Source organism: Populus trichocarpa, chromosome 1 (genome assembly GCF_000002775.5).
Source record: "Populus trichocarpa isolate Nisqually-1 chromosome 1, P.trichocarpa_v4.1, whole genome shotgun sequence".
Classification (NCBI taxonomy): domain Eukaryota; kingdom Viridiplantae; phylum Streptophyta; class Magnoliopsida; order Malpighiales; family Salicaceae; genus Populus; species Populus trichocarpa.
Window position 1 is genome coordinate 23,191,807 of NC_037285.2, and position 24,899 is coordinate 23,216,705.

At 34.7% G+C, this 24,899-nt stretch overlaps 1 protein-coding gene and 1 pseudogene across 1 annotated transcript; one reads left to right on the forward strand and one right to left on the reverse strand.

Moving 5' to 3' along the window:
* Positions 1-13,494: 13,494 nt before the first annotated feature.
* Positions 13,495-20,928, forward strand: LOC127904902 (uncharacterized). Its single transcript, XM_052450009.1, has 2 exons — positions 13,495-15,814; positions 16,068-20,928. Exon 2 carries the CDS (start codon positions 16,240-16,242, stop codon positions 17,911-17,913), a length of 1,674 nt encoding a protein of 557 aa, XP_052305969.1. The 5' UTR covers positions 13,495-15,814; positions 16,068-16,239; the 3' UTR covers positions 17,914-20,928.
* Positions 16,071-16,181, reverse strand: LOC127904930 (small nucleolar RNA R71; annotated as a pseudogene).
* Positions 20,929-24,899: the final 3,971 nt, after the last annotated feature.

Genomic DNA, 24,899 nt, shown 5'->3' on the forward strand with positions numbered 1-24,899 from the left:
CTCTTTCCATAAAAAGAAAGAGTTGTGAACCACCACATTTGATCATGGACAAAAGGTAATCAAATAGTTGCCTCCACTAGGACAAGTAAACGTGCTCGTTTTATCATCATAAGCATAACTATAAGCTTGAGGACACTGCTTCTTGAAAGTCGTCGAATATTGGTTAGCAGGACATTTGTCAGGTGTATTATACTCTCCTGAGCAGCAGTACTGCGGCTGGTTAAATGCCAAACACGCACTCTTGCAGGCAATCACAGTCCCATCTGGCCTTCTCACTGCTAAACTAGGATCACAAACAGCATTCACGTCAGATGCACAGCTTGTAGAACGGCAGCCAGTAGAACCTCCTTGCGGGGCTACCGAAATTGGGATGTTAAAGCCATCAACAAGGCTTATATCGTAAAAATCTTTCCCACCATCACCTCTTAGAGTGAATTCTGCCAAGGATGCTGGTGGGATCGCACCGGCTCCATTGCATTCTATGACACCAGAGGCACAGTCAGCAGTAGCACAAACAAACTTTCCTGAGGAATCTGCAGAGCATTGCGTTCTGGCCCACAAGCGACCAGACCATGTTGCAGGGGCACTTAGCGAAGATGAAGCACCTGTTGCCAATGTGAAGCCAGTTGAAGATATAGGCGGACGGCCAGAAGCCGTTAGAGTTCCTGGCCAGACTGTGTATGGACAGTTGTTTTTGACGACGAAAGTCACAGATTGAGCTCCTGCATGCGTGCAAGCTGCGCAACATTTATTTTTGTTGATATCAATAAATAAATCTTGTTCGATTCAAAGAAAATTCTAAACAGTCATGGTTCACGAGTAAACTAATTCGAAAATATTTTTATTATCAAATAAAAACATAAACAAGTTTCAAATACATCAAAGTCTTGTTTCATGCTAATTTACGTGAATCTGTTTTTTTTTTTTCTTCATATAAAAAGAATAGGACTAGAATCTAAGACTTGGCTTTCATTTTCTCTATGGGACTAAACGTCCGTACATAGTTCAATATTTAAAATCTTGCATTAATTCACTTATTTTTCTTTTGAAAAGATAACATAACCGGCCACTCCCTTCTGGATATGTTTATTGGATTCACGAAATCCATTGAATAATGAAAAGTAATTAATATTGCATATGCAAACAGAAAATATATATGTAAGAGCAAGCAGAATAATCAAAGTGAATAATATGCATAATAAATAGAGTTTTGCATGCAAGAATCTAATATATGTAATATTGTAAAAGTACTTGCCACAGAGGAAGATGACGAGGGTGAAGGTAATTATAGCAAAGGGCATACGACTCCCCATTGCCGAGATGCGTCGATTTAAGACTTTTTCGGTGTCTTTTAAGAGATTTGAGGTAAGCAAGAAACACTCTATATTTTAAAAAGATTGTGTGTGCCGCTTAATATATAAATAGTGTTAAATTTTCTATGAGAAACCAATTAGAGGAAAGAAGAAGAAAAAGAAAAGCAGAGTAGTAAACAGCCAATTAGAAGAAAGAAGAAGAAAACGAAAAGCAGAGTAGTAAACAGCCAAAGCAGAGTAGTAAACAGCCAATTAGAGGAAAGAAGAAGAAAAAGAAAAGCAGAGTAGTAAACAGCCAATTAGAAGAGAGAAGAAGAAGAAAAAAAGTTGTCGGCACCAAACCAAACAACAATCTGCCACACGCGCCGCCTCATCCAATTGACTAACGAATGCAACTCTGGTCCCTTGTTTGAACCACAAGAGACTAACTAGATATCTCAAGTGATGAGAAACCACAAGTGACTAACAACAATCTGCCACACGCGCCGCCTCATCCAATTGCTTCTAACATCAAATGAAAGCAATTGAATGCAGGAAGAGGGCCATACTCACAAGAAAATTGATTTACACCAGACATAATTAGTATTTTCTAAGTGTAAATATCACCGATAGATTTTTTCATGGAATATGTTGTCAATAAATATCTTGTTACAGATCAATGAATCTATCGGTAATTCAATTAGTAATTTAAATATTAATAAATAGACTGATAAACTATTTATGTCAAATACTGTCAAGAAAGATCAAATTATACGGAAAATTTAACTGTGAATGAACAAATTTTTGTAAAGAGAAAATCTACATATTGAGCTCCTGCATGGGTGCAAGCTGCACAAGATTTATTTCACTACCAGAAAATCAGTGAAAACTAACAGAATTACTGACAAAATGTTTTCGTCGGTAAAAATTATCGACGACAATAATTCTGTCTCAACATCTGTCGGTATATACCGACAGAAACCATCCGTCGGTGATACGGTCGGTCTATACCAACGGAATACGTTCGTTGGTATATACCAACCATATCACCGGCGGATTATATAGTTTTTTTAGAATGTTGCAATGATGTGATGATGTGGATTTTTTTTCAGACGCTTATACCGAAGGAATGACCGAGGAATTCAAACCGGGATATCCGTACAGTGACGTGGCATATTCACCAACAGCATCACCAATGGGTATACCGACGGAAACTTTCCGTCGATGATTCCATCGGTAAAAGTCAATACATACTCACTCTGCCGACACTCTCTTCCTCTATTTCTCCTTCTTCTTCCCCTTCTTCTTCCCCATCCCACCTCTCCCCTCCCAAACTGCAACCAACCACCCATCCCAACTCTCCCCCTCTTCTCAACACAAGCACTCAAGTTTCTTATACTTTTGTACGTGGTCACAACATCTGTTTTTGTGGATTTTATCATTTTTTGTAAGTAAATCTATCCTTTTTAGTTTTAACATTTAAATGTGAATTTCATTGTTTTTCTAGTATATGTATTTTGTTAACGTATGTACTTGTTTGATTGTTATTTGTCAAAGAAACTTGTAGTATGAATGTATAATTTTGTAGTTGGTATAGTTTGTTTTAGATTTTGTCAAATTATATTTGTTTGTAAATTGTTGAAACTTTGTTTGAATTACACTGAATTAGATGTGTTGTGATGAAATAAATAATAGCTTGTTTAACAGGTCCGTTTTAATTGTTATCAATTCTATTGCGAAGTTGTGATTTCCGTAAATTTATAAATGTATAAATTTGTATGGACATTGATAGTTGATAATTGAAAATGAATATTTAACATAAGTGTTTTTTTAGTTTGTTGGATAATGTCGGGGCAAACCAATATTTTTGTTATGTTTATTTATGTAACGTAGTTAATTAATACATGTTGTCGTCATAATTTTATAGAGGTTCGATAGAAGTCATGGATGATCGTTCATGGATGTATCAGGACTCACCCCAAGGATTGCGGAGGATGGATTATTGTAACGGGGTTTAGGGTTTTATTAATTTCACAACATCTATCCCGAGGAATTTTACTGATGACGGTATTAGGTGTCCATGCAGGAAGTGTAAAAATAAAAAGTTTCTGCATCAAGATGTTGTAACGATGCATCTTCTAACCAAAGGGTTCATGGAGGATTACTTGTGTTGGTATGCACACAGAGAGCTATTTGTTCCTAATAAGAGCATGGTAGAAAGGGTGGTTGGGTCAACTTCTAGTGCTAGCAACATGCATGAAGTTGGAAATGACAATAGTAATCCTTACAGGAATATGGTTATGGATGCAATGAGAATGAGTGAAGGTAATGTCAGTGAATGTCCAATCGTAGAAGAAGAACCTAATACAGATGCAACAAGGTTTTTTGATTTATTGAAAGATTCTGACGAACCATCATGGGATGGTTGCACGAACCACAGTAAATTATCGGCCGTAGCACATGTGTTCACCATCAAGTCAGATCACGGGTTGAGTGAGGCCGGTTATGACAAGATTATCGAATGGGCGAGAAGCATTTTACTTGAAGGGAACAGGCTGAAAGAGAACTTCTATACTGCAAAGTCCATGATGAAACCCCTCGGTTTAGGATACCAAAAAATTGACATGTGCCCTAACTTCTGCATGTTATACTACCTTGAAAATGCTGAGTTGGCCGAGTTCATGACATGTGGGCATTCCCGTTACAAACTCAAAACTGGCAGAGGAAAGACTCTCGTGGCATATAAAAAACTTAGATACTTCCCAATCACACCTAGACTGCAAAGGTTATTCATGTCACCAAGGACCGCTGAGCACATGACATGGCACCAATCACATCATGCAGTTGATGGAGTGATGGTGCATCCTTCTGACGGCGAAGCATGGAAACACTTTAACAGTGTGCATCCTCACTCTTCCGCTGAATCAAGGAACGTGCGTCTTGGGTTGTGTACAGATGGATTCAACCCATTCGGGTCATTTGCTGCTCCTTATTCTTGTTGGCCGGTCATACTGACGGTTTATAACTTGCCACCAGGGATGTGTATGAGGCTGGAGTTCATGTTTTTATCTATGGTCATACCAGGTCCGAGCAGTCTGGGTCGGAATATAGATGTTTGTCTTTAAGCGTTGATTGATGAGTTGACGCAGTTGTGGTCCTCCAGAGCTTTGACTTATGATATCTCAAGGAAACATAATTTTGTTATGAGAGCGGCTTTGATGTGGACTATCAATGATTTCCCAGCTTATGGAATGGTTTCTGGTTGGAGCACACATGGAAAACTAGCATGTCCATACTGTATGGAGAACAACAAGGCATTCACACTAACAAACGGGGGTAAAGCTTTTTTTTTATTGTCACCGTCGTTTCTTGCCATCGAATCACAGGTACAGAAAGAACAGAAAGGATTTCTTTATTGCCAGAGTTGAAAAGGATGTTGCACCCCCGCGTCTTTCTGGTGAAGAATTGCATGATGTTGTGTCAGAGTACGGTGACATTGTGTTTAGTCTCCAATCAGGTAAGCAGAAGTTTCCTGGTTTTGGTTTAACCCATAATTGGGTGAAGCGAAGTATCTTTTAGGAGCTTCCTTATTGGAAGACCAATCTTCTCCGCCATAACCTTGACGTCATGCACATTGAAAAGAACGTGTTTGAGAACATTTTCAACACCGTCATGGATGTGAAGGGGAAGACAAAGGACAACATCAAGGCTAGATTGGATGTAGCGTTGTTCTATAACCGTAAAAATATGGAGTTGGTTTGTGACGGGTCACGGGTCACAAAACCAAGAGTAAGCTTCGTGTTAGAGAAAAAACGCACAACTACTAGTCTACAAATGGCTTAAGAGTCTGTGTTTCCCTAATGGACATGCCTTGAACATATCAAGGCTGGTTAATACGGATGAATGCAGATTATTTGGAATGAAGAGTCATGACTGCCATGTGTTTATGCAAACACTCATCCCATTAGCTTTTCATGATTTGTTGCCAAAGGAGATATTGGATGCACTTATGGAGATCAGTCATTTCTTCAGAGATATATGCTCCAGCAAGTTGAATGTTGATCACATTGAAAGGCTTGAAACGAATATCGTGGAGACAATATGCAAACTCGAGATGATATTTCCTCCATCATTTTTTGACTCAATGGAGCATTTACCCGTACATTTACCGTTTGAGGTAAAAGTTGGAGGACTGGTCCAGTACAGATGGATGTATCCATTCGAGAGGTTAGATATTATAGTTGCTATGTAATTCATAATTAAACGTTTCTTAATTTTTTTTAATTGATAATTTTTTATTAATTCTATATATGCAGGTACTTGTTCAATCTTAAAAAAAAGGTTAAGAACAAGGCGCATGTTGAGGCGTCAATATGTGAGGCATATATTGTTGAGGAGATCTCAACATTTATCTCATACTATTTCGAACCTCATTTGAGAATGAGGATCAACCGTGTTCCACGGCATGATGATGGTGGTGAAGTGCCTTCAAGTGGGAACTTGTCAATATTCTTCAATCCTAGACGACCCATACCTAAAAATGCCGTGAAGGGAAGATATTTGTCTGAAATAGAGTTCAGACAAGCACACAATTATGTCCTATGAAAGTGTCAAGTATTTGTTGTACCAAGTGTTATACAACATAAATCTAGATTAACCATTTAACAAGCAAAGTATTAAAAGTGAACAAGATAACAAATATAAAGCATGTTAGTATCCAACATTAAGGTCCATGTTAAGTTTATATTATACTTATTCTTACACCATTAGTGTACCCTTTTCACCTTGACATAATTAACTTAGCTAAACATAATGAAAGAAAGAAACATAAATAAACAAGATAAGAACATAAATGAGAAAGAAGTTAACTAAGTAAAGAAAAGGAAATGAAAGGTATAAACAAGAGATTAATAAAAACAAAACTTAAGTATTACAAAAGAGCAAGAGCATGATCTTGATCTGAACACCAAGATGCCTAAATACATGGCAAATGCCTCCTTTTATAGGCCAAAATTCAGAACTATTGATTTGTTGACTAATTGATGAGTGAGTGGCCACATCTTGACTTGGTGACAATTCTTATCTTCTTGTCTGCCAAAAACGTCATTGATAACGTCATAATTTGAACAGACTTAAATCATGAAAGTTCTAGGAAATTGTCTCAGCTTTCCAGGGTAACAAATTGAGATCATTTGGACTTCTAGAACTCGAGATATGGCTGAACACTGAACAGTGTCTGGGCTGCAGGATAGATTCAGACTTCTTCATTGTTGCTACAATTTGGACTTGAAAACGGCCTTGTTAAATCTTGGACTCCACATGAAAGTTGTAGGCCTATGTCTTACCTTTCCATCCATATAAAGTAGACTTAAATCCAAGATCTACAACTCCATATTTGACCCGATTACCGAATAATGTTCTAGTTTGGACTGCACAAACATCTCTTTTCTAAGTTTGGCCATCTCTTTGTCCTTTCAATTAAAGTACTTCAACTCATCAATCAATTCTTTCATTTATATGATAGGCCTGCATTTAAGATGAACATTTACCATAAATTAAAGGTATCTTATATTATTAGATATGTTATTATAAAACATGCTTTAGTTAGGGAGTTTTTGATACTTCAAGTGCAAAATGATGATATAAAACCTTGATAAAAATGCACTTTTAAGTACTAATCACACCCCCAACCAGCTTATTACTAGTCCCTAGTAATCAAAGCGTTAAAATAGAAAAAGAATTTGCAAATTCCACAAAGCAAGGCATTCATCATTCAACTTCCATTAATCTATCCAGATAAACAAACTCTCATTAAATTTATATATATGTTCAATACATCTTAAACAAAATATTAATAAACCTTCCTTTTTATGTGGTCAATGTATGAAAACATAGATGATGGGGCTTTTATTGGAAGAAACAATATTCTGTTCTAATGTTTAAGGTTAACTTCCTTGGGTTGGGATTATTATCCTCTTTTTTTTTCAATATATATACATATACTTAAAACACAATGCATCTTTAATCCATGTAACGAGCTTTCAGCTAATGACTCCCAGACCAGTTGGTCTTAGGGCATTAGGTGTTGAGACACCCCTACGAGCTTAGTTACAGATACTGATATGTAGATAGTGCAATGTTTGATTCCCTTAAGCTTTTCTCCTTAACCCATGTAACAAGCTTTGTGCCAATAGCTCCCAAGTTAGTTGACTTTAGGGTATTAGGTGTTAAAACACCCCTTCGGGCTTAATTGCTTAGGTTAGGGAGGCTATAAAACCAAACTTATCTATGTTTTTATTATCATCAATATTATCATTTTTTTAAAAATTATATACTATCCCTTTCCCTTAGTTGTTACCTTTAACAAAAGAACATAAATAATGTAATAATCCAATGCGCAACCCATAATCATACGTTAAAGTGTGTGTGTGAAAATGAAGGTTTAAGAATACTTGTTAAATGAGTATATGAGCAGAATCAAGTGATAACAATGCGAGAGTTTGTAAACCTGAATATTTCAAGAAGTATTCTGATAGACCTTGATAAGACTATTTACTAAGATGCGTCTCAAGAGTCAATAAAATTCCTCCTTACTCTGTCATCCTAATAACAGTTTTGTCAAATGGTTTTAATAATAGCAAAAATAGTTAGTAAATTAGTTTTTTTTTAATGTCAACTACTACCCTCTCCCCCCAACCAGAACGAGATATTGTCCTAAATGTCCTAAGGTAGAAAGATAGAGTATAGAAGTCATCACCTGAAGCAGCGAACACTGACAATCCTGAAACACACTTAAACAAATATAAGAGATAACAAAACAGAAAAAATATTATGCTATTAATAAAACCAAAAGACACAAATTTTTACAAACTAAGACTCAAATCGTAGTTGTGATTGTGGCTCACATCTTCCCTTGGTTTTACGTCCAAGAATGGCTTAAACGCCTTCTATGGGTCGGGGATATGCTTCCCATCCAGTTTTCTTAAAAACTGGCAAACAGGGTCTTTTTTAGTCAGATTCCCAAAACCAAGTCGATCATGTTCTTTATGAAAATGGGGTCATAAATCATGAATTGCACGATGCACATCTCCACTAGGATGCGTCTCAAGAGTCAATAGAAGATTATCTAAAGACCCCTTACTCAGGCCATCCTTAATGAATTGTATTTTATCTTCACAGTTTATAGATACCATTCCTAAAGAACAACATGTTGCATTACAAATCCATCTGGCACATCGATGACAGACTTTTAGTCGTTTTGCACGACGTTTCTTTGCAAAAGTGCTTTTACCTGTTCCAAGCATGTATGAAATGAAAGAATTGGAGGACTCACCTGATAATCAGACCTTTGCTTCAATCAGTCAGCGAATATCTTCAGGAATTCCATGATTCATTAGCAACCTCAATCTTGCACACTTAGCATGGTAAATTTTTGTAATTGCATTCTAAGGCAGAGCGGGAAATTACTTTTTCAGTTTTTCAAGAGTGGTGTCCATTTTCAAATGAGAGTTGGAGAAGAGATTCAAAGAAGGGAGAAAGAGCAAAGAATTGCACAAATATATACAGATATCAGTTATTATGGGAAACTGAAAGAACCGATTTAAGTCATGGAGTACCGTTATCCGCCATTTGACCGGGGTGAGAGAGACTAGCAAAACAAGAATCACACCAAAAAGAAACACAAAAACAATGTGAGAAAAACAAAATGATCAACCTTTATCTACAGGATCATTCAAACCAATGGATTCATTTTCACTAAGAAAATTATCAAAGTAAGCTTTCAAACGATGTCCATTTACCTTAGAAACATTGTCATTCTTTGGATTCCCAATATCAAAGGCCCCATAAGGATACACATGTTTCTCAATAAATGGACCGCTCCATCTTGATCTTAGCTTTCCAGGAAATAAATGGAGTCGAGAATTATAAAGCAAAACTTTTTGACCAGTATCAATTTTTTGACAATTTCTACAAGTTTTGCAGAATGCATGCGTGTCTTTAAACATGGTGGGCCAATAAAATCCATTTTGAAAGATTTCCGCAACTGTCTTTTGTGACGAGAAATGATTCCCACATGCTTCAGAATGACAAAGTTTAATGACACTACTTAGCTCATTGTCAGGAATGCATCTTTGAAATATTTGATCAGGACAACATTTGAATAAGTTAGGGTCATCCCAATAAACGTTCTTCACTTCGTTCAAAAACTTTCCTTTGTCTTCGGTACTCTAGTGAGCTGGCAAATCTCAAAATTTAATATAAGCAAAACTTAAGCATTACAAAATATAAAGAGAGAGCAAGAGCATGATCTTGATCTGAACACCAAGATGCCTAAATACATGGCAAATGCCTCCTTTTATAGGCCAAAATTCAGAACTATTGATTTGTTGACTAATTGATGAGTGAGTGGCCACATCTTGAAATGGTGACAATTCTTATTTTCTTGTCTGCCAAAAACGTCATTGATAACGTCATAATTTGAACAGACTTAAATCATGAAAGTTCTAGGAAATTGTCTTAGCTTTCCAGGGTAACAAATTGAGATCATTTGGACTTCTAGAACTCGAGATATGGCTGAACACTGAATAGTGTTTGGGCTGCAGGATAGATTCAGACTTCTTCGTTGTTGCTACAATTTGGACTTGAAAACGGCCTTGTTAAATCTTGGACTCCTCATGAAAGTTGTAGGGCTATGTCTTACCTTTCCATCCATATAAAGTATACCTAAATCCAAGATCTACAGCTCCAGATATGACCCGATTACCGAATAATGTTCTAGTTTGGACTGCACAAACATCTCTTTTCTAAGTTTGGCCATCTCTTTGTCCTTTCAATTTCAGTACTTCAACTCATCAATCAATTCTTTCATTTATATGATAGGCCTGCATTTAAGATGAACATTTACCATAAATTAAAGGTATCTTATATTATTAGATATGGTATTATAAAAAATGCTTTAGTTAAGGAGTTATTGATACTTCAAGTGCAAAATGATGATATAAAACCTTGATAAAAATGCACTTTTAAGTACTAATCAACTACCTTATGATTTTTTGTTCAACAATTCATGAGGATGCAAGAACTCTAATATTTTTTTAATATATATGACCGAACTAATCAAGAAAAAAAATCAAGAAACGAAAGACACAAATTAAAGTATATAACCTGTGATTAGATTTGCTCTGATACCAACTGATGCGAACTCTAGCGGAATTGAATGGAATTCACGAACCCAAGATCTATCTAATCCAAGTTTTCTGAAATTAGGATGAGCTTATCACAATAGAAGACATGCTCCATGGCAACAAGACTATAAACCAACCCAATCACAACGCCTACACCTGGAGACGAGCAAAAGGAGTATAAATTCACAACAAAGATTGGTCAATTCTTTGAAGAGTTGAAAGTTCAATCAATAACCAAGATTGACAACCAAAAGTTGAGAAAATCAGAATATTATTAGCCAAAAGAAAGTGTGTTGAAAATTATTCTCATGAGTATTTATACCACAAGCCAAAAACTCTAATTTTCCTAAGAGGTCACATATAAATCCAATTTAAATAAAAATCAATCCAAGCTAAAACTAGCTCAAACTAATTAAAATAAATAAAATAAACAAGTCTGAAACCCAAACAAGTGTTTCCTCACAAAATAAAGAAATTTTAATAGCCCAACTAATTTAATAAGACAAGTTCGGTTATTTCCGCATTTTGTCTGGCAGCAACAAAACCCAACTTCAAACGAATGGTTCTATCTCGTCTTAAAGAATTAGAAGGTGTGCCATATACCGTTGGAAAGGTATGGAAGTATAGTTTCCAACCCAGCTGAAATCACCTCAAAATTCAACCTGTAGCTCCAGTTACGCTAAAAAGGTAAAGAAAGGTCAAACTATCTGATTCTAGTCTTCTTCTCCCAATCCTTGTGTAATGGTTTTGGTTCCACCAACAAGCCCCTCTTGAACATGAATAAGATTAATCATGGCTTGCTCCTCATTATTTAATATCCTTTTGAAGTCCACCTTAGCCCACATGTCTTGAAGAAGTCTATTGAAAGCCTTTTTAAATCTCTTAACTCTAAGCCTTGTAACTGGACCAACTGGAACCTCCAATGGATCCTTTGGTGCTTGGATCACATCAGGTTTGCTGTGAAAAAGAATAGCTGAAGAGATCAACACATAGATCCAGGCTTGGTGGAGACAGAGTAGAGAGCTGAGGTGGACAGGTAGACCCTGATGGTGAGGTTGGAGAGACAACAATAGAAGGGGAATCAGACGTAGACAAGTCCGGTGCTGTAGAACCTGAATCTGCAAAATGATCAAGAGACATAGATGCCAATGGTGGTAAGGGGACAGAGGGGTCAGTGGGGAAAGTTTGTGGGGCTAATGAGTTTGGTGCTGGAAAGGTAGTGAGGGATGGGAGGTGGGAGAAAAGGATAACCAGAGAGGTAGTTCTAGTGGATGCAACATTATAGGCAGAGTCAAGAAAAGGAAAAGACTGTTCATGAAATTGAACATGATGGGAGATGTAGATACAATTAGAAGACAAATCAAGATAACGATAGCCTAGATGAGATGAACTATAGCCTAGAAACATGCATGGAGTGGAGCGATAGTCTAACTTATGAACATTATAAGGTCGAAGAAAAGGAAAGCATAGACATCCGAAAACACATAAGAAAGCGTAATTAGGTGGTTGATGAAACAAACATTCAAAGGGAGATTTGTTTCGCAAAACAGGTGTCGACATGCAATTAATGAGATAAATAGAGGTTTCAAACGCATAATTCCATAATTTTAGAGGTGTCTTACAATGACCAAGAAGTGTAAGACTAGTTTTGACAATATGACGGTGATGACGCTCAACAATATCATTTTGTTCATGTATATACGGGCATATTAAGTGATGATGAATACCAATGGTTTTGAAAAATGAATTTAATTTGTGATATTCACCACCCCAATTAGTTTGAACATATTTGATTTTTCGAGAGAATTGTCGTTCAACAAAGACTTGAAATTGATGAAACACATTGAATACATCAGATTTGATGACAGTAGGATAAAACCAAATAAATTTTGTATATGCATCCAAAAAAATGATGAAATATCAAAAACCATTAGAAGATAACATAGGGGCAGGGCCCCAAACATCACTAAAAATAAGTTCAAGAGGAGCAGATGTTTTGTGACATAGGGGTAGGCCCTAATGACAGACGATATGATTTTCCTAACGGACATGCTGGACACTGAAAGTTTAAATGACGAGAAGTACAAATAAATTTTTTATTTTACGCTAAGAGACTCAAAACACGTGAGCTTGAGTGATCGAGTTGACGATGCCAAACATCAGCAGAAGTAGGCAAGCTAGGAGATAGAAAAGCCCGGGGCATAAATATGGTAGAAGACTCTGAAAGGACATAAAGACCATCTCTACTCTGATCGGAAAAAAGAACTTCATTGGTTATGAGATCCTTGACATAGAAAATAGAGGAGTGAAATTAAAAAAGACAGTTTCACGATAAAATTGATGAAAAGATAGGAATCGTTTTTTAATTTGCGGAACATGTAATATGTTAGACAAAGTAAAGGCTCATTTTGGAGTATGTAAGATATTATAGGTTGTATTAGATATAACAAGTCCCTTACCATCACCAACACGTAATTGATCATTATCGAGATAGGGTTCTACATGTGTCATACCGACAATGTCTAGAGTAACATGCTGATTCACACCTACGTCAGGAAACCAAGTGACAAAATTTGTTGTTGAAGCATCACTAAAGGAGTTGGCCGAAGCTTGATTCCCATGATGCACAAGATGTGAACACTGCTGTGCACAAGATAAAACAAAATTTTACAGGACACTAAAATAAATGTTAAGATAAGGAGCTATCTTGAATGATTACTTTAATGGAAATAAATGAATAAAAAAAATATTTTTGAAAATAGCTGAAAAATAGAAAATACAGAAATGCGAATAAAGACCGGATGGAAATGGATTATGATGAAATAAATCTACTGGGATGTAAATTAATGAAAATCAAAATAACTCGGGTAAAAAGGTGGTCTAACCTGTATCGGTACTTATGAAGTTTATCCCAAAAACATGAAAATTTACTATTGAGGGACACGAATGAAATTAATTAAATTGTTACAATTTATAAGTTATTAACAAGGGAAGTGGCTGGCCATAGGAGAGTGATTAGTACTTAAAAGTGCATTCTCATTAAGGCTTTATATCATCGTATTGCACTAAAGTATCGTTAAATTCCCTAACTAAAGCATGTTTTATAATAACAAGTCTAATAATATAATATATCTTTAATTTATGGTAAATGCTTGTTTTGAATGCAGGTATATCTCACAATTCAAAGGATTGATTGCTGTGATTAACAATTGAAAGTGAAGAGACAAAAAGAGGATTAGGCTAAGAGAAGAGATGCTGGTTCAATTCCAAACTGGAACACTATTCGGTTATTTGATCATAACTGGAGTTGTAGAACTCGGATTTAGGTCCACTTTATATGGATGGAAAGATAAGACATAGACCTAAAACTTTCATGAAGGGTCCAAAACTCAATTCTGCCATTTTCAAGTTCAAATATTAGCAACAACGGAGAAGTCGGAACCTGTCCTGCAGCTCAAACACTGTTCGGTTTTCAGCTCATATCTTGAGTTCTAGAAGTCCAAATGAGCTCTGGTTTTTTTTGTTGGAAAGCTGAGACAATTGCCCACAGCTTTCATGGAACAAAGGGCTCAAATTCTGATGTTAGCAATGACGTTTTGGCCAGCCAACAATATCAAAAATCTGCCAACAATTTCAAGAACCAGCAGCCAATAATGTCAAAAACCAGCCACCAAATCAATGGTTGGCCACCAACTATTTCCTTAGTCCACCAAGCAATAGTTCCACATCTTAGCCTATAAAAGGAGACATTTGCCATGTATTTAGTCATCTTGATTTTCAGATCAAGATCATGTTCTTGCTTTCTTTCTTTATATCTTTGTAATGTTCAAGTTTTCTTTCATGTTATATTAATCTCTTGTTTATGCTTTTCCATTTCCTTTCCTATAATTAGTTAACTTATATCATGTTTATGTTCTTATGTTGTTTATTTATGTTTTTCTTCTTCATTATGTTTAGCTAAGTTAATTATGTCAAGGTGAAAAGGTTTTACTAATGGTGTTAGAATATGTATAATATAAACTCAACATGGACTTTAATGTTTATATTCAAGAAAAATTGTTATTAGCATGTCTTATCTTTTTATCTTAATAATCCTTAATACCTTGCTTGTTAAATGGTTAATCTAGATTTGTGTTGTATAACACTTGGTACATCAAATGCTTGATCCTTCATAGTTTTCGGCCGACATCGTTGTTATGATAGGAACTTGATTTGTTGTTAACATAAGCTAGCAACATGAATGCCTGATGATATTTATAAGTATGGTGTTACTTAGACAAGATAATTAATATGATCATGTTAATACTTTATAATGAGCCATTAATGATAAATCATCCGATTAGAACCTCCTTTGTGTGTGGTTTCTAGTTGAGTAATAAAAAGAGTTTATATTATATTTATTTGAAATACCATTAGTGAATCCTCTAACCTTGACATTTGTTTTTATCATTGTTTAATCCTTACATTAATCTTCCATCTCAAAGTTCTCATTAATTTCTTCCTCTTCTTCTTTTTATTATTATTATTACTACTACTACTACTACTACTATTATTATTATTATTATTATTATTATTATTATTTACATTCTTGTTATATGTTATGTACGTTAAGTATGCTCTGTGTTTGATCAAGGATCCTGACATTGTTGGTCTTGCCTTATTCATTCGCATCAGAAATCTGTTTATATTATATAATATATCTCTTTGATCTTTTCATAAAATCAGTATATAGGCTGGAAACCTGTGACCCGATCTTTTAGATCATTCTCAGGTATAACAACGCCACGTACTGAGTATTATTATTATTATTATTATTATTATTATTATTATTGTTGTTGTTGTTGTTGTTGTTGCATTGTTATTTATAATTTATACAATTAACCTCTCTGTGGTTCGACCCCGGTCTTGCCGGGTTATTTATTACTTCGACACTCCTGCACTTGGGAGAAGACATCAATCTTTTGGTCGTGTCAAGTTTTTGGCGCCGTTGCCGGGGAGGTAAGTATTGTATCAATTTTATATTTCTTTTATTTTCTTTTGTTTTTTACTTTTATTTGTTTTTCTAATTTTGTTCCTTTTCTTTTTCTTTTTATTTTTCTTTTCTTTTCTTTTGCACTTGCATGAGAGTTTGGACACGTACATTAAGTGGTAGACTTTCTAGGAAATCCTCATTTTCTTTACAAAACATGGCCGAAGAAGATAACCAGTCAATTCATAATGAGAATAATGAGAATAATCATGTGAGAACACTTAGAGATCACATGAATCCAACAAGAACAAGTGCACCATCATGTATAGTTTTTCCTCCTGATGCTTCTCATTTTAATTTTAAGCCAGGTATTATTCAACTTTTACCCACTTTTCATGGCTTAGAATTAGAAAATCCATATTTGCATTTAAGAGAATTTGAAGAAGTTTGTAACACCTATAATGACTTAAATTGTAGCATGAACACCATCAGATTAAAGCTTTTTCCTTTTTCATTAAAAGATAAAGCTAAAACATGGCTACAAAATATTAGGTCAGGATCCATTCGTGCTTGGGATGAAATGCAACAACAATTTTTAAAGAAGTTTTTTCCGTCTCACAGAACAAACTCTTTCAAAAGACAAATCACCACTTTCACTCAAAAACCAGGAGAAACATTTTACAAGTGTTGGGATAGATATAAAGACTTGCTTAATACCTGTCCTCATCATGGTTTTGAAACATGGAGATTGGTCTCACAATTTTATGAAGGGTTAACACCTAAAGATAGACAAATGGTGGAATTGATGTGCAATGGAACTTTTGAAGATAAAGACCCTGATGAAGCAATGGAGTACCTAGACTTGCTAGCTGAAAATGCTCAAAATTGGGACACCACAGGTACGTGTGAGGCACCAGGTAAAACTCAACCTCATACATCTAATGGAGGCATGTACAACCTTAGGGAAGATCATGACCTCCAAGCCAAATTTGCATCTTTAGCTAGAAAAGTTGAGGCACTAGAATTAAAAAAGAGTGGTCAAATAAAATCTGTTCAAGAAATTGTGTGTCAAATTTGTGAAACTAATGAACACTCAACCAATGATTGTCCAACTTTGCCTTCTTTTAAGGAATGTTTCCATGAACATGCCAATGCTTTAAACAATTTTCAATGGCAAAATCATGATCCATACTCACAAACGTACAACCCTGGTTGGAGAGAACACCCAAATTTCAATTGGAAGAGTGGTAACAATAATGCACAAACTTCACAACCACCATTTCAAGCACATCATAATTTTCAAAGTTCTCATGGGTATGCATCTCCTTGTGTTCCCCCTCCTGGAAGAAATCTTGAGGACACTTTATATGCATTCATTGAAAAGCAAGAGACAATCAACACTCAACTTGCTCAAAGCATGACAGATTTTAAAGATACTCTTGCAAAATTCACATCTGCTCTCAATTTTCATGAGAAAGGTAAGTTCTCATCTCAACCACAGCAAAATCCCAAAGGGCAATACAATTCAAATGCAAGTAGTTCTGGAAGCCAACACATGGATCAAGTCAAATCAGTCATTACTCTCCACGGTGGTAAGGTTATTGAAAAACCAATTCTTGAACCTTGTGAGAAAGATGATGAGTCAATCTCTGAGGGTAAGGAAGGGGTTAAACCTGAATATTTCAAAGAAAAGACTGATTCCCCACCAGTACTTCCATTTCCTCACGCCATGACCAAGCAAAGAGAAGTCAATCACGATTCTGAAATTTTTGAAACTTTCAAACAAGAAGAAATCGAGGATGAAAAAGGCACCGAAAATGTTGTCGCGGATCATTTGTCAAAATTGACAATAGATTCGACATCTGACATCACACTAATTGAGAAATACTTTCCTGGTCAATCCTTACTTTCTCGTAGTCCGATGCCTTGGTTTGCTAATATAGTTAATTTTCTTGTTTCAGGACATTTGCCAGCTCATTGGAGTACCCAAGACAAAAGAAAGTTCTTGAACGAAGTGAAGAACTTTTATTGGGATGACCCTTACTTGTTCAAATATTGTCCTGATCAAATATTTCGAAGATGCATTCCCGACAATGAGGTAAGTAGTGTCATTAAATTTTGTCATTCTGAGGCATGTGGGGGTCATTTCTCATCAAAGAAGACAGCTGCAAAAATCTTACAAAGTGGATTTTATTGGCCCACCATGTTCAAAAACTCACATGCATTCTGCAAAACCTGTGAAAAATGTCAAAATGTGGGATTTATTTCAAAGCATCGAGAGTCTTTAGTTAATCTTCTATTGACTCTTAAGTCTCATCATAGTGGAGATATGCATCGTGCAATTCATGATTTATGGCCTCATTTTCATAAAGAACATGATCGACTTAGTCTTGGGAATCTGACTAAAAAAGACCCTGTTTGTCAGTTTTTAAGAAAACTGGATGGGAAGCCTATCCCCGACCCATAGAGGGCGTTTAAGCCGTTCTTGGACGTAAAACCAAGGGAAGATGTGAGCCACAATCACAGCTGCTTGTACATACACATGCTTTTTCAAAAAAAAAAAAAAAAAAAGAGAGAGAGAGAGAGAGTGAGACTCCAGCTAGCCTACATATAGGTGGTATGATTGCATTTTCAATTTCTCATCTATAAAATCTTCTCTTCCTTCCCATCATTTCTACTCTACCCATTCATTTAATAGATATAGAAGTGTGTAGAAATGGCCAGTTCCTCTGTTCCTAAAATAAAAACTATTTGTGTTTTTTGTGGATCCAATCCTGGGAAAGAAAAAGAGTTTTTAGAATCAGCAAATCATCTTGGTCGGGTACTAGCTGAGAGAAAGATTCATTTAGTGTATGGGGGAGGTAGCCTTGGGTTAATGGGGAGTGTTTCAATAGCTGCATTTTTAGGAGGCAGTCAAGTTTTGGGGGTCATCCCCAAAGCTTTAGCCGAAGGGGACATCATTGGAAAAACAGTCGGAGAGGAACTACAGGTCTCCACAATGTCTGAACGACTATCTGTAATGTTTAACCATGCTGATGCCTTTATTGCTTTACCAGGTGGTTTGGGAACTTTAGAAGAGATATTTCATATTTCATCTTGGGCTCAGCTGAACATTCACCAGAAACCTATAGGTTTGCTAAATGTTAATGGTTTTTATAATACTTTACTGTCTTTTCTTGATCATGCTGTGGAACAACAATTTCTAACATTTTCAGCGCGACAAATCCTCATCTCTGCTGCTACTGCTGAACAATTGATTGATGAACTTCAATCTTTCATCCCTGTAGTTGATTCCTCTATGAGTCGACTTAATTGGTCAATCACGGAACGCCGTAAAAAGCTTAGATTGGATTTGAGCCTTAGTTTGTGAAATATTGTGTCTTTTGGTTTTATTAATGGTATATTATTTGTGTTTTGTTGTTTCTTGTATTTGTTTAAGTGTGTTTCAGGTTTGTCAGTAGTCGCTGTTTCAGGTGATGTCTTCTATACTCTATCTTTCTACCTTACAACATTGAGGACAATGTCTCGTTTTGGTTGGGGGGAGAGGGTAGTAGTTGATATTACTAGTTGATATTACAAAAAAAAAAAAAAAAATTATTAACTAACTGTGTTTTCTATTATTACAACCATTTGCAAACCTGTTGTTACTAGGATGGCAGAGTAAAGGATGAACTTTAGTGACTCTTGAGACGCATCTTAGTAAACATTCTTAACAAGGTCTATTATAATACTTCTTGAAATATTCAGATTTACAAACTCTCGCATTGTTATCACTTAATTCTGCTCATATACTTATTTAACAAGTATTCTTAAACCTTCATTTTCACACACACACTTTAACATATGATTGTGGGTTGCATATTGGATTATTACATTATTTATGTTCTTTTGTTAAAGGTAACAACTAAGGGAAAGGGACAGTATATATATAAAAACAAAAAAAAAAAAAAACAAAAAAAAAACAAATAAATAAATAAAAAAGTAGATAAGTTTGGTTTCGTAGCCTCCTTGACTTAAGCAATTAAGCCCGAAGGGGTGTTTTAACACCTAGTACCCTAAAGTCAACTGACTTGGGAGCTATTGGCCCAGTGCTTGTTACATGGGTTAAGGAGAAAAGCTTAAGGGAATCAAACATTGCACTATCTACGTGTCAGTATCTGCAACCCGAGTTACTAAGCTCGTAGGGGTGTCTCAACACCTGATGCCCTAAGACCAACTGGTCTGGGAGTCATTAGCTAAAAGCTCGTTACATGGGTTCAAGATACATTGTATTATAAATTCTTGCTTTCAAAAAAAAAAAAAAAAAAAAAAAAAAAAAAAAAACAAAAGAGATAATAATCCCAACCCAAGGAAGTTAACCTTAAACATTGGAACAAAAATTTTGTTTTCTTCCATGAAAAGCTCCATAGCTATGTTTTGATTTACTGAGCACAAAAAGAAGGTTTATTAATATCTTGTTTAAGAAGTATGAAGCAGATATATAAATTTAATGAGAGTTTGTTTATTTGGATAGATTAATGGAAGTTAAATGATGAATACCTTGCTTTGTGGAACTTGCAAATTGTTTTTGTATTTTAACGCTTTGATTACTAGGGACTAGTAATAAGCTGGTTGGGGGGTGTGATTAGTACTTAAAAGTGCATTCTCATTAAGGCTTTATATCATCGTATTGCACTAAAGTATCGTTAAATTCCCTAACTAAAGCATGTTTTATAATAACAAGTCTAATAATATAATATATCTTTAATTTATGGTAAATGCTTGTTTTGAATGCAGGTATATCTCACAATTCAAAGGATTGATTGCTGTGATTAACAATTGAAAGTGAAGAGACAAAAAGAGGATTAGGCTAAGAGAAGAGATGCTGGTTCAATTCCAAACTGGAACACTATTCGGTTATTTGATCATAACTGGAGTTGTAGAACTCGGATTTAGGTCCACTTTATATGGATGGAAAGATAAGACATAGACCTAAAACTTTCATGAAGGGTCCAAAACTCAATTCTGCCATTTTCAAGTTCAAATATTAGCAACAACGGAGAAGTCGGAACCTGTCCTGCAGCTCAAACACTGTTCGGTTTTCAGCTCATATCTTGAGTTCTAGAAGTCCAAATGAGCTCTGGTTTTTTTTGTTGGAAAGCTGAGACAATTGCCCACAGCTTTCATGGAACAAAGGGCTCAAATTCTGATGTTAGCAATGACGTTTTGGCCAGCCAACAATATCAAAAATCTGCCAACAATTTCAAGAACCAGCAGCCAATAATGTCAAAAACCAGCCACCAAATCAATGGTTGGCCACCAACTATTTCCTTAGTCCACCAAGCAATAGTTCCACATCTTAGCCTATAAAAGGAGACATTTGCCATGTATTTAGTCATCTTGATTTTCAGATCAAGATCATGTTCTTGCTTTCTTTCTTTATATCTTTGTAATGTTCAAGTTTTCTTTCATGTTATATTAATCTCTTGTTTATGCTTTTCCATTTCCTTTCCTATAATTAGTTAACTTATATCATGTTTATGTTCTTATGTTGTTTATTTATGTTTTTCTTCTTCATTATGTTTAGCTAAGTTAATTATGTCAAGGTGAAAAGGTTTTACTAATGGTGTTAGAATATGTATAATATAAACTCAACATGGACTTTAATGTTTATATTCAAGAAAAATTGTTATTAGCATGTCTTATCTTTTTATCTTAATAATCCTTAATACCTTGCTTGTTAAATGGTTAATCTAGATTTGTGTTATATAACACTTGGTACATCAAATGCTTGATCCTTCATAGTTTTCGGCCGACATCGTTGTTATGATAGGAACTTGATTTGTTGTTAACATAAGCTAGCAACATGAATGCCTGATGATATTTATAAGTATGGTGTTACTTAGACAAGATAATTAATATGATCATGTTAATACTTTATAATGAGCCATTAATGATAAATCATCCGATTAGAACCTCCTTTGTGTGTGGTTTCTAGTTGAGTAATAAAAAGAGTTTATATTATATTTATTTGAAATACCATTAGTGAATCCTCTAACCTTGACATTTGTTTTTATCATTGTTTAATCCTTACATTAATCTTCCATCTCAAAGTTCTCATTAATTTCTTCCTCTTCTTCTTTTTATTATTATTATTACTACTACTACTACTACTACTATTATTATTATTATTATTATTATTATTATTATTTACATTCTTGTTATATGTTATGTACGTTAAGTATGCTCTGTGTTTGATCAAGGATCCTGACATTGTTGGTCTTGCCTTATTCATTCGCATCAGAAATCTGTTTATATTATATAATATATCTCTTTGATCTTTTCATAAAATCAGTATATAGGCTGGAAACCTGTGACCCGATCTTTTAGATCATTCTCAGGTATAACAACGCCACGTACTGAGTATTATTATTATTATTATTATTATTATTATTATTATTATTATTATTATTGTTGTTGTTGTTGTTGTTGTTGCATTGTTATTTATAATTTATACAATTAACCTCTCTGTGGTTCGACCCCGGTCTTGCCGGGTTATTTATTACTTCGACACTCCTGCACTTGGGAGAAGACATCAATCTTTTGGTCGTGTCAGAGAGAAAGAAAGGGAAAAGGGAAAAACCAAGAGAAAAACATTAGAAATAGAGAAAAACAAGAAAAAGTGAGAGAGAGCTTTGAAACTTATAAGATTGATAGACTTAGAACATTAAATTAAGGAAGAATAAAGTGAAGGGAGATAGAAGAAATGAGATGAGGGTCGACCACACTAGGAGGATAAGAGAAGTTGGGAGAACTTAGATTGGTAAGCATGAAAAATTAAGATTCGTACTTGAATGAAATGTTTTTGAGTTTATTTGAGTAAGTTATCAAACAATGACAATTAAATTTGATTTAATTTCTTATATTCTTGACTCTTTAAATTAGGGTTCTTATGAGAAATTTGGGGATTTTGAGAAAAGTAGTAAACATGATGGAATTGAGGTGGAATAGTATAGAAATAGTGAATGTAAGTAGTAATTAAGAAATAAATTAGATGAAGAATGAACTAAGGATGAGGAAATAGAGGGATGAGTTTTTGATTGTTTTATGTTTGAGAAATGATGTTCCTCATCTTATTTGAAGTATTCAAAGTATGAACAAGTGAAGAAACATCATAAGAATATGAAAAGAAGGAATAAATAAATGGTAGGAATAGTTCATGGAAGAATTCTTTAAATGAGTTAGAAGAAAATTGATTAAAACTATATGTTGAAAGTTATATGACAAATGAATGAAACTTTTGGTGCAAAACCAAATTAAATAAAAGATATTATATGCTTCAAATTTAAGCACATAGGAGAAATATTAATGGATTAATAATGTAGTGCAATTTGATTGATTCAAGAGTTGTATCGGGAGTAGGGCATCAGGCAGGAGGAGTTGGGCCATCACGAGCAGACGGTAGGTGATTCATCACTTTCTTTTAAAATTCAAAGTTTCATTATTAGTTATGAGTTGTTTTATGACATATTGATATAGAAAAAGTAGAAGAAGAAACTTGTTTGTATTATAATACAAATGTTGGGTGATTTGTATGAAATTACCGGTTTGATTGGCTATTAAAAGAGAATAGCTGGATGTTGGGTGATTCATATGGAATTACCAGTTTGATTGGCTAAGCCGAATGTTAGGTGATTCGTATGGAATTACCGGTTTGATTGGCTATTAAAAGAGAATAGCCGGATGTTGGGTGATTCGTATGAAATTACCGGTTTGATTGGCTATTAAAAGAGAATAGCCGGATGTGGAGTAATTCATATGGAATTACCGGATATTTGTTGGCTATCGAGGACAATTTGATATATTTTGAAGAATTGTGAACATACTAGTTTTATCATTTTTAATGTGTTATCTTTCTTATTTCTTATTAATGTTATGTATACAGGTATTTCACCAGGTGATGCGGAGCGTTAAATATGGGCTTTTGTGTTTAAATCTGTTTTTTATTTATGTAATATCTTTTGCTTTATATGTAATTTGTATTATATGTAGATTTTAATAAATGTATCCTAAAGATAATTGCTTTGGTATTTATACATTTAGAAAGTATAAGTAAGGAACTAGCATTAGTAAACTATTCGAAAAGAAGCTTAGTAATCATAATTATGCATGTTTAAATGATGGATGCATGTTAAAGTAATAATTAGTTCAATATGAATCCTTTGAGTTTTTATTTGTATGAACTTAGTTAATGTTTTATTACAAGAGAATATAATTGCTATGTTTTATTTGTTGATGATGTAAGGTTGAGAAAACATAATGAAGTATTGCTATGCAAAATATTGTATGATGAGATGGGATATGATCCAGGATAGTTGGATCGAAGTGGAAGGTTGAGTATTGTGATTGAATGAAATATAGTTGATAACTTGGTAATATAAAAAAAACAAAGGAAACTCTGCCAAATTTTCTGTAGGGAATTAGATTTATATAATAGCTATTACTTTAATGATATAATTTTAAGAGTGTTACATCAAAGGTGAGATATTTAGACAGTAACAATTAGATAGTAACAGTTCAAGGTTTAGACAGTAACGGTTCAAGATTTAGACAATAACAGTTAGATAGTAACAGTTCAACGTTTAGATAGTAACTGTAAGACAGTAACGGTTCAAGACTTAGACAATAACAGTTCAAGGTTTAGACAGTAACGGTTCAAAACTTAGACAGTAACCGTAAGACAGTAACGGTTCAAGAATTAGACAGTAACAGTAACAGTTTAAGGTTTAGACAGTAACCGTAAGACAGTAACGGTTCAAGAATTAGACAGTAACAGTTCAAATTTTGATAGACTTTCATATGAATACCATATATATATATAATAAAATTTATTACTCTGTTTTCCAATTGACATGAGATTGTTATTTTATCCCGGTTGTGGGGGTGTTACACTTTGAGGAGGGAGATTGAGTCACTTGAACATTTAATTTCTCTTTCTTGTTTTCCTTCTCTCCTCATCACTACTTCCATTACTATTGCCTTTGCTAATACTAGTTAGGAAGCTGTTGTGATGATGTTGGAAAGAGATAACAATGTTGATAGTGGTGTTTTGTTATTGTATGTGAGATTGAGAAAGGGGATGGTTGGATTTTTGTCTCGACATGAGTTGTTTTGGTTGTGATACTTGTGATCGATGTTGTTGCTAGTGTTATTAGTGTATGTCATTGGCAACTGCTATTAGTTGTCGGAGGGAGTAGTTATTGCTGTTCTAGGACTCAAGCAACAATACACCTAAGAGGAGGTAAATTAGGTGTTCCACTAATAACAACAAATATTGAAATTAATTCAATTAAAAACAACTAACCAACAATATAATTAAATTATGTAAAGTAAAGAGTAAAGGGATAAGAATTGTAAACTTGGTTTTTAATGTGGTTTGGCAAGTTTATATCCATACCTCAAGCACCAAATTGG

Coding starts and splice junctions, on each gene's coding strand:
- LOC127904902 (XM_052450009.1), top strand. CDS start 16,240: ATGGTGGAATTGATGTGCAATGGAACTTTTGAAGATAAAGACCCTGAT.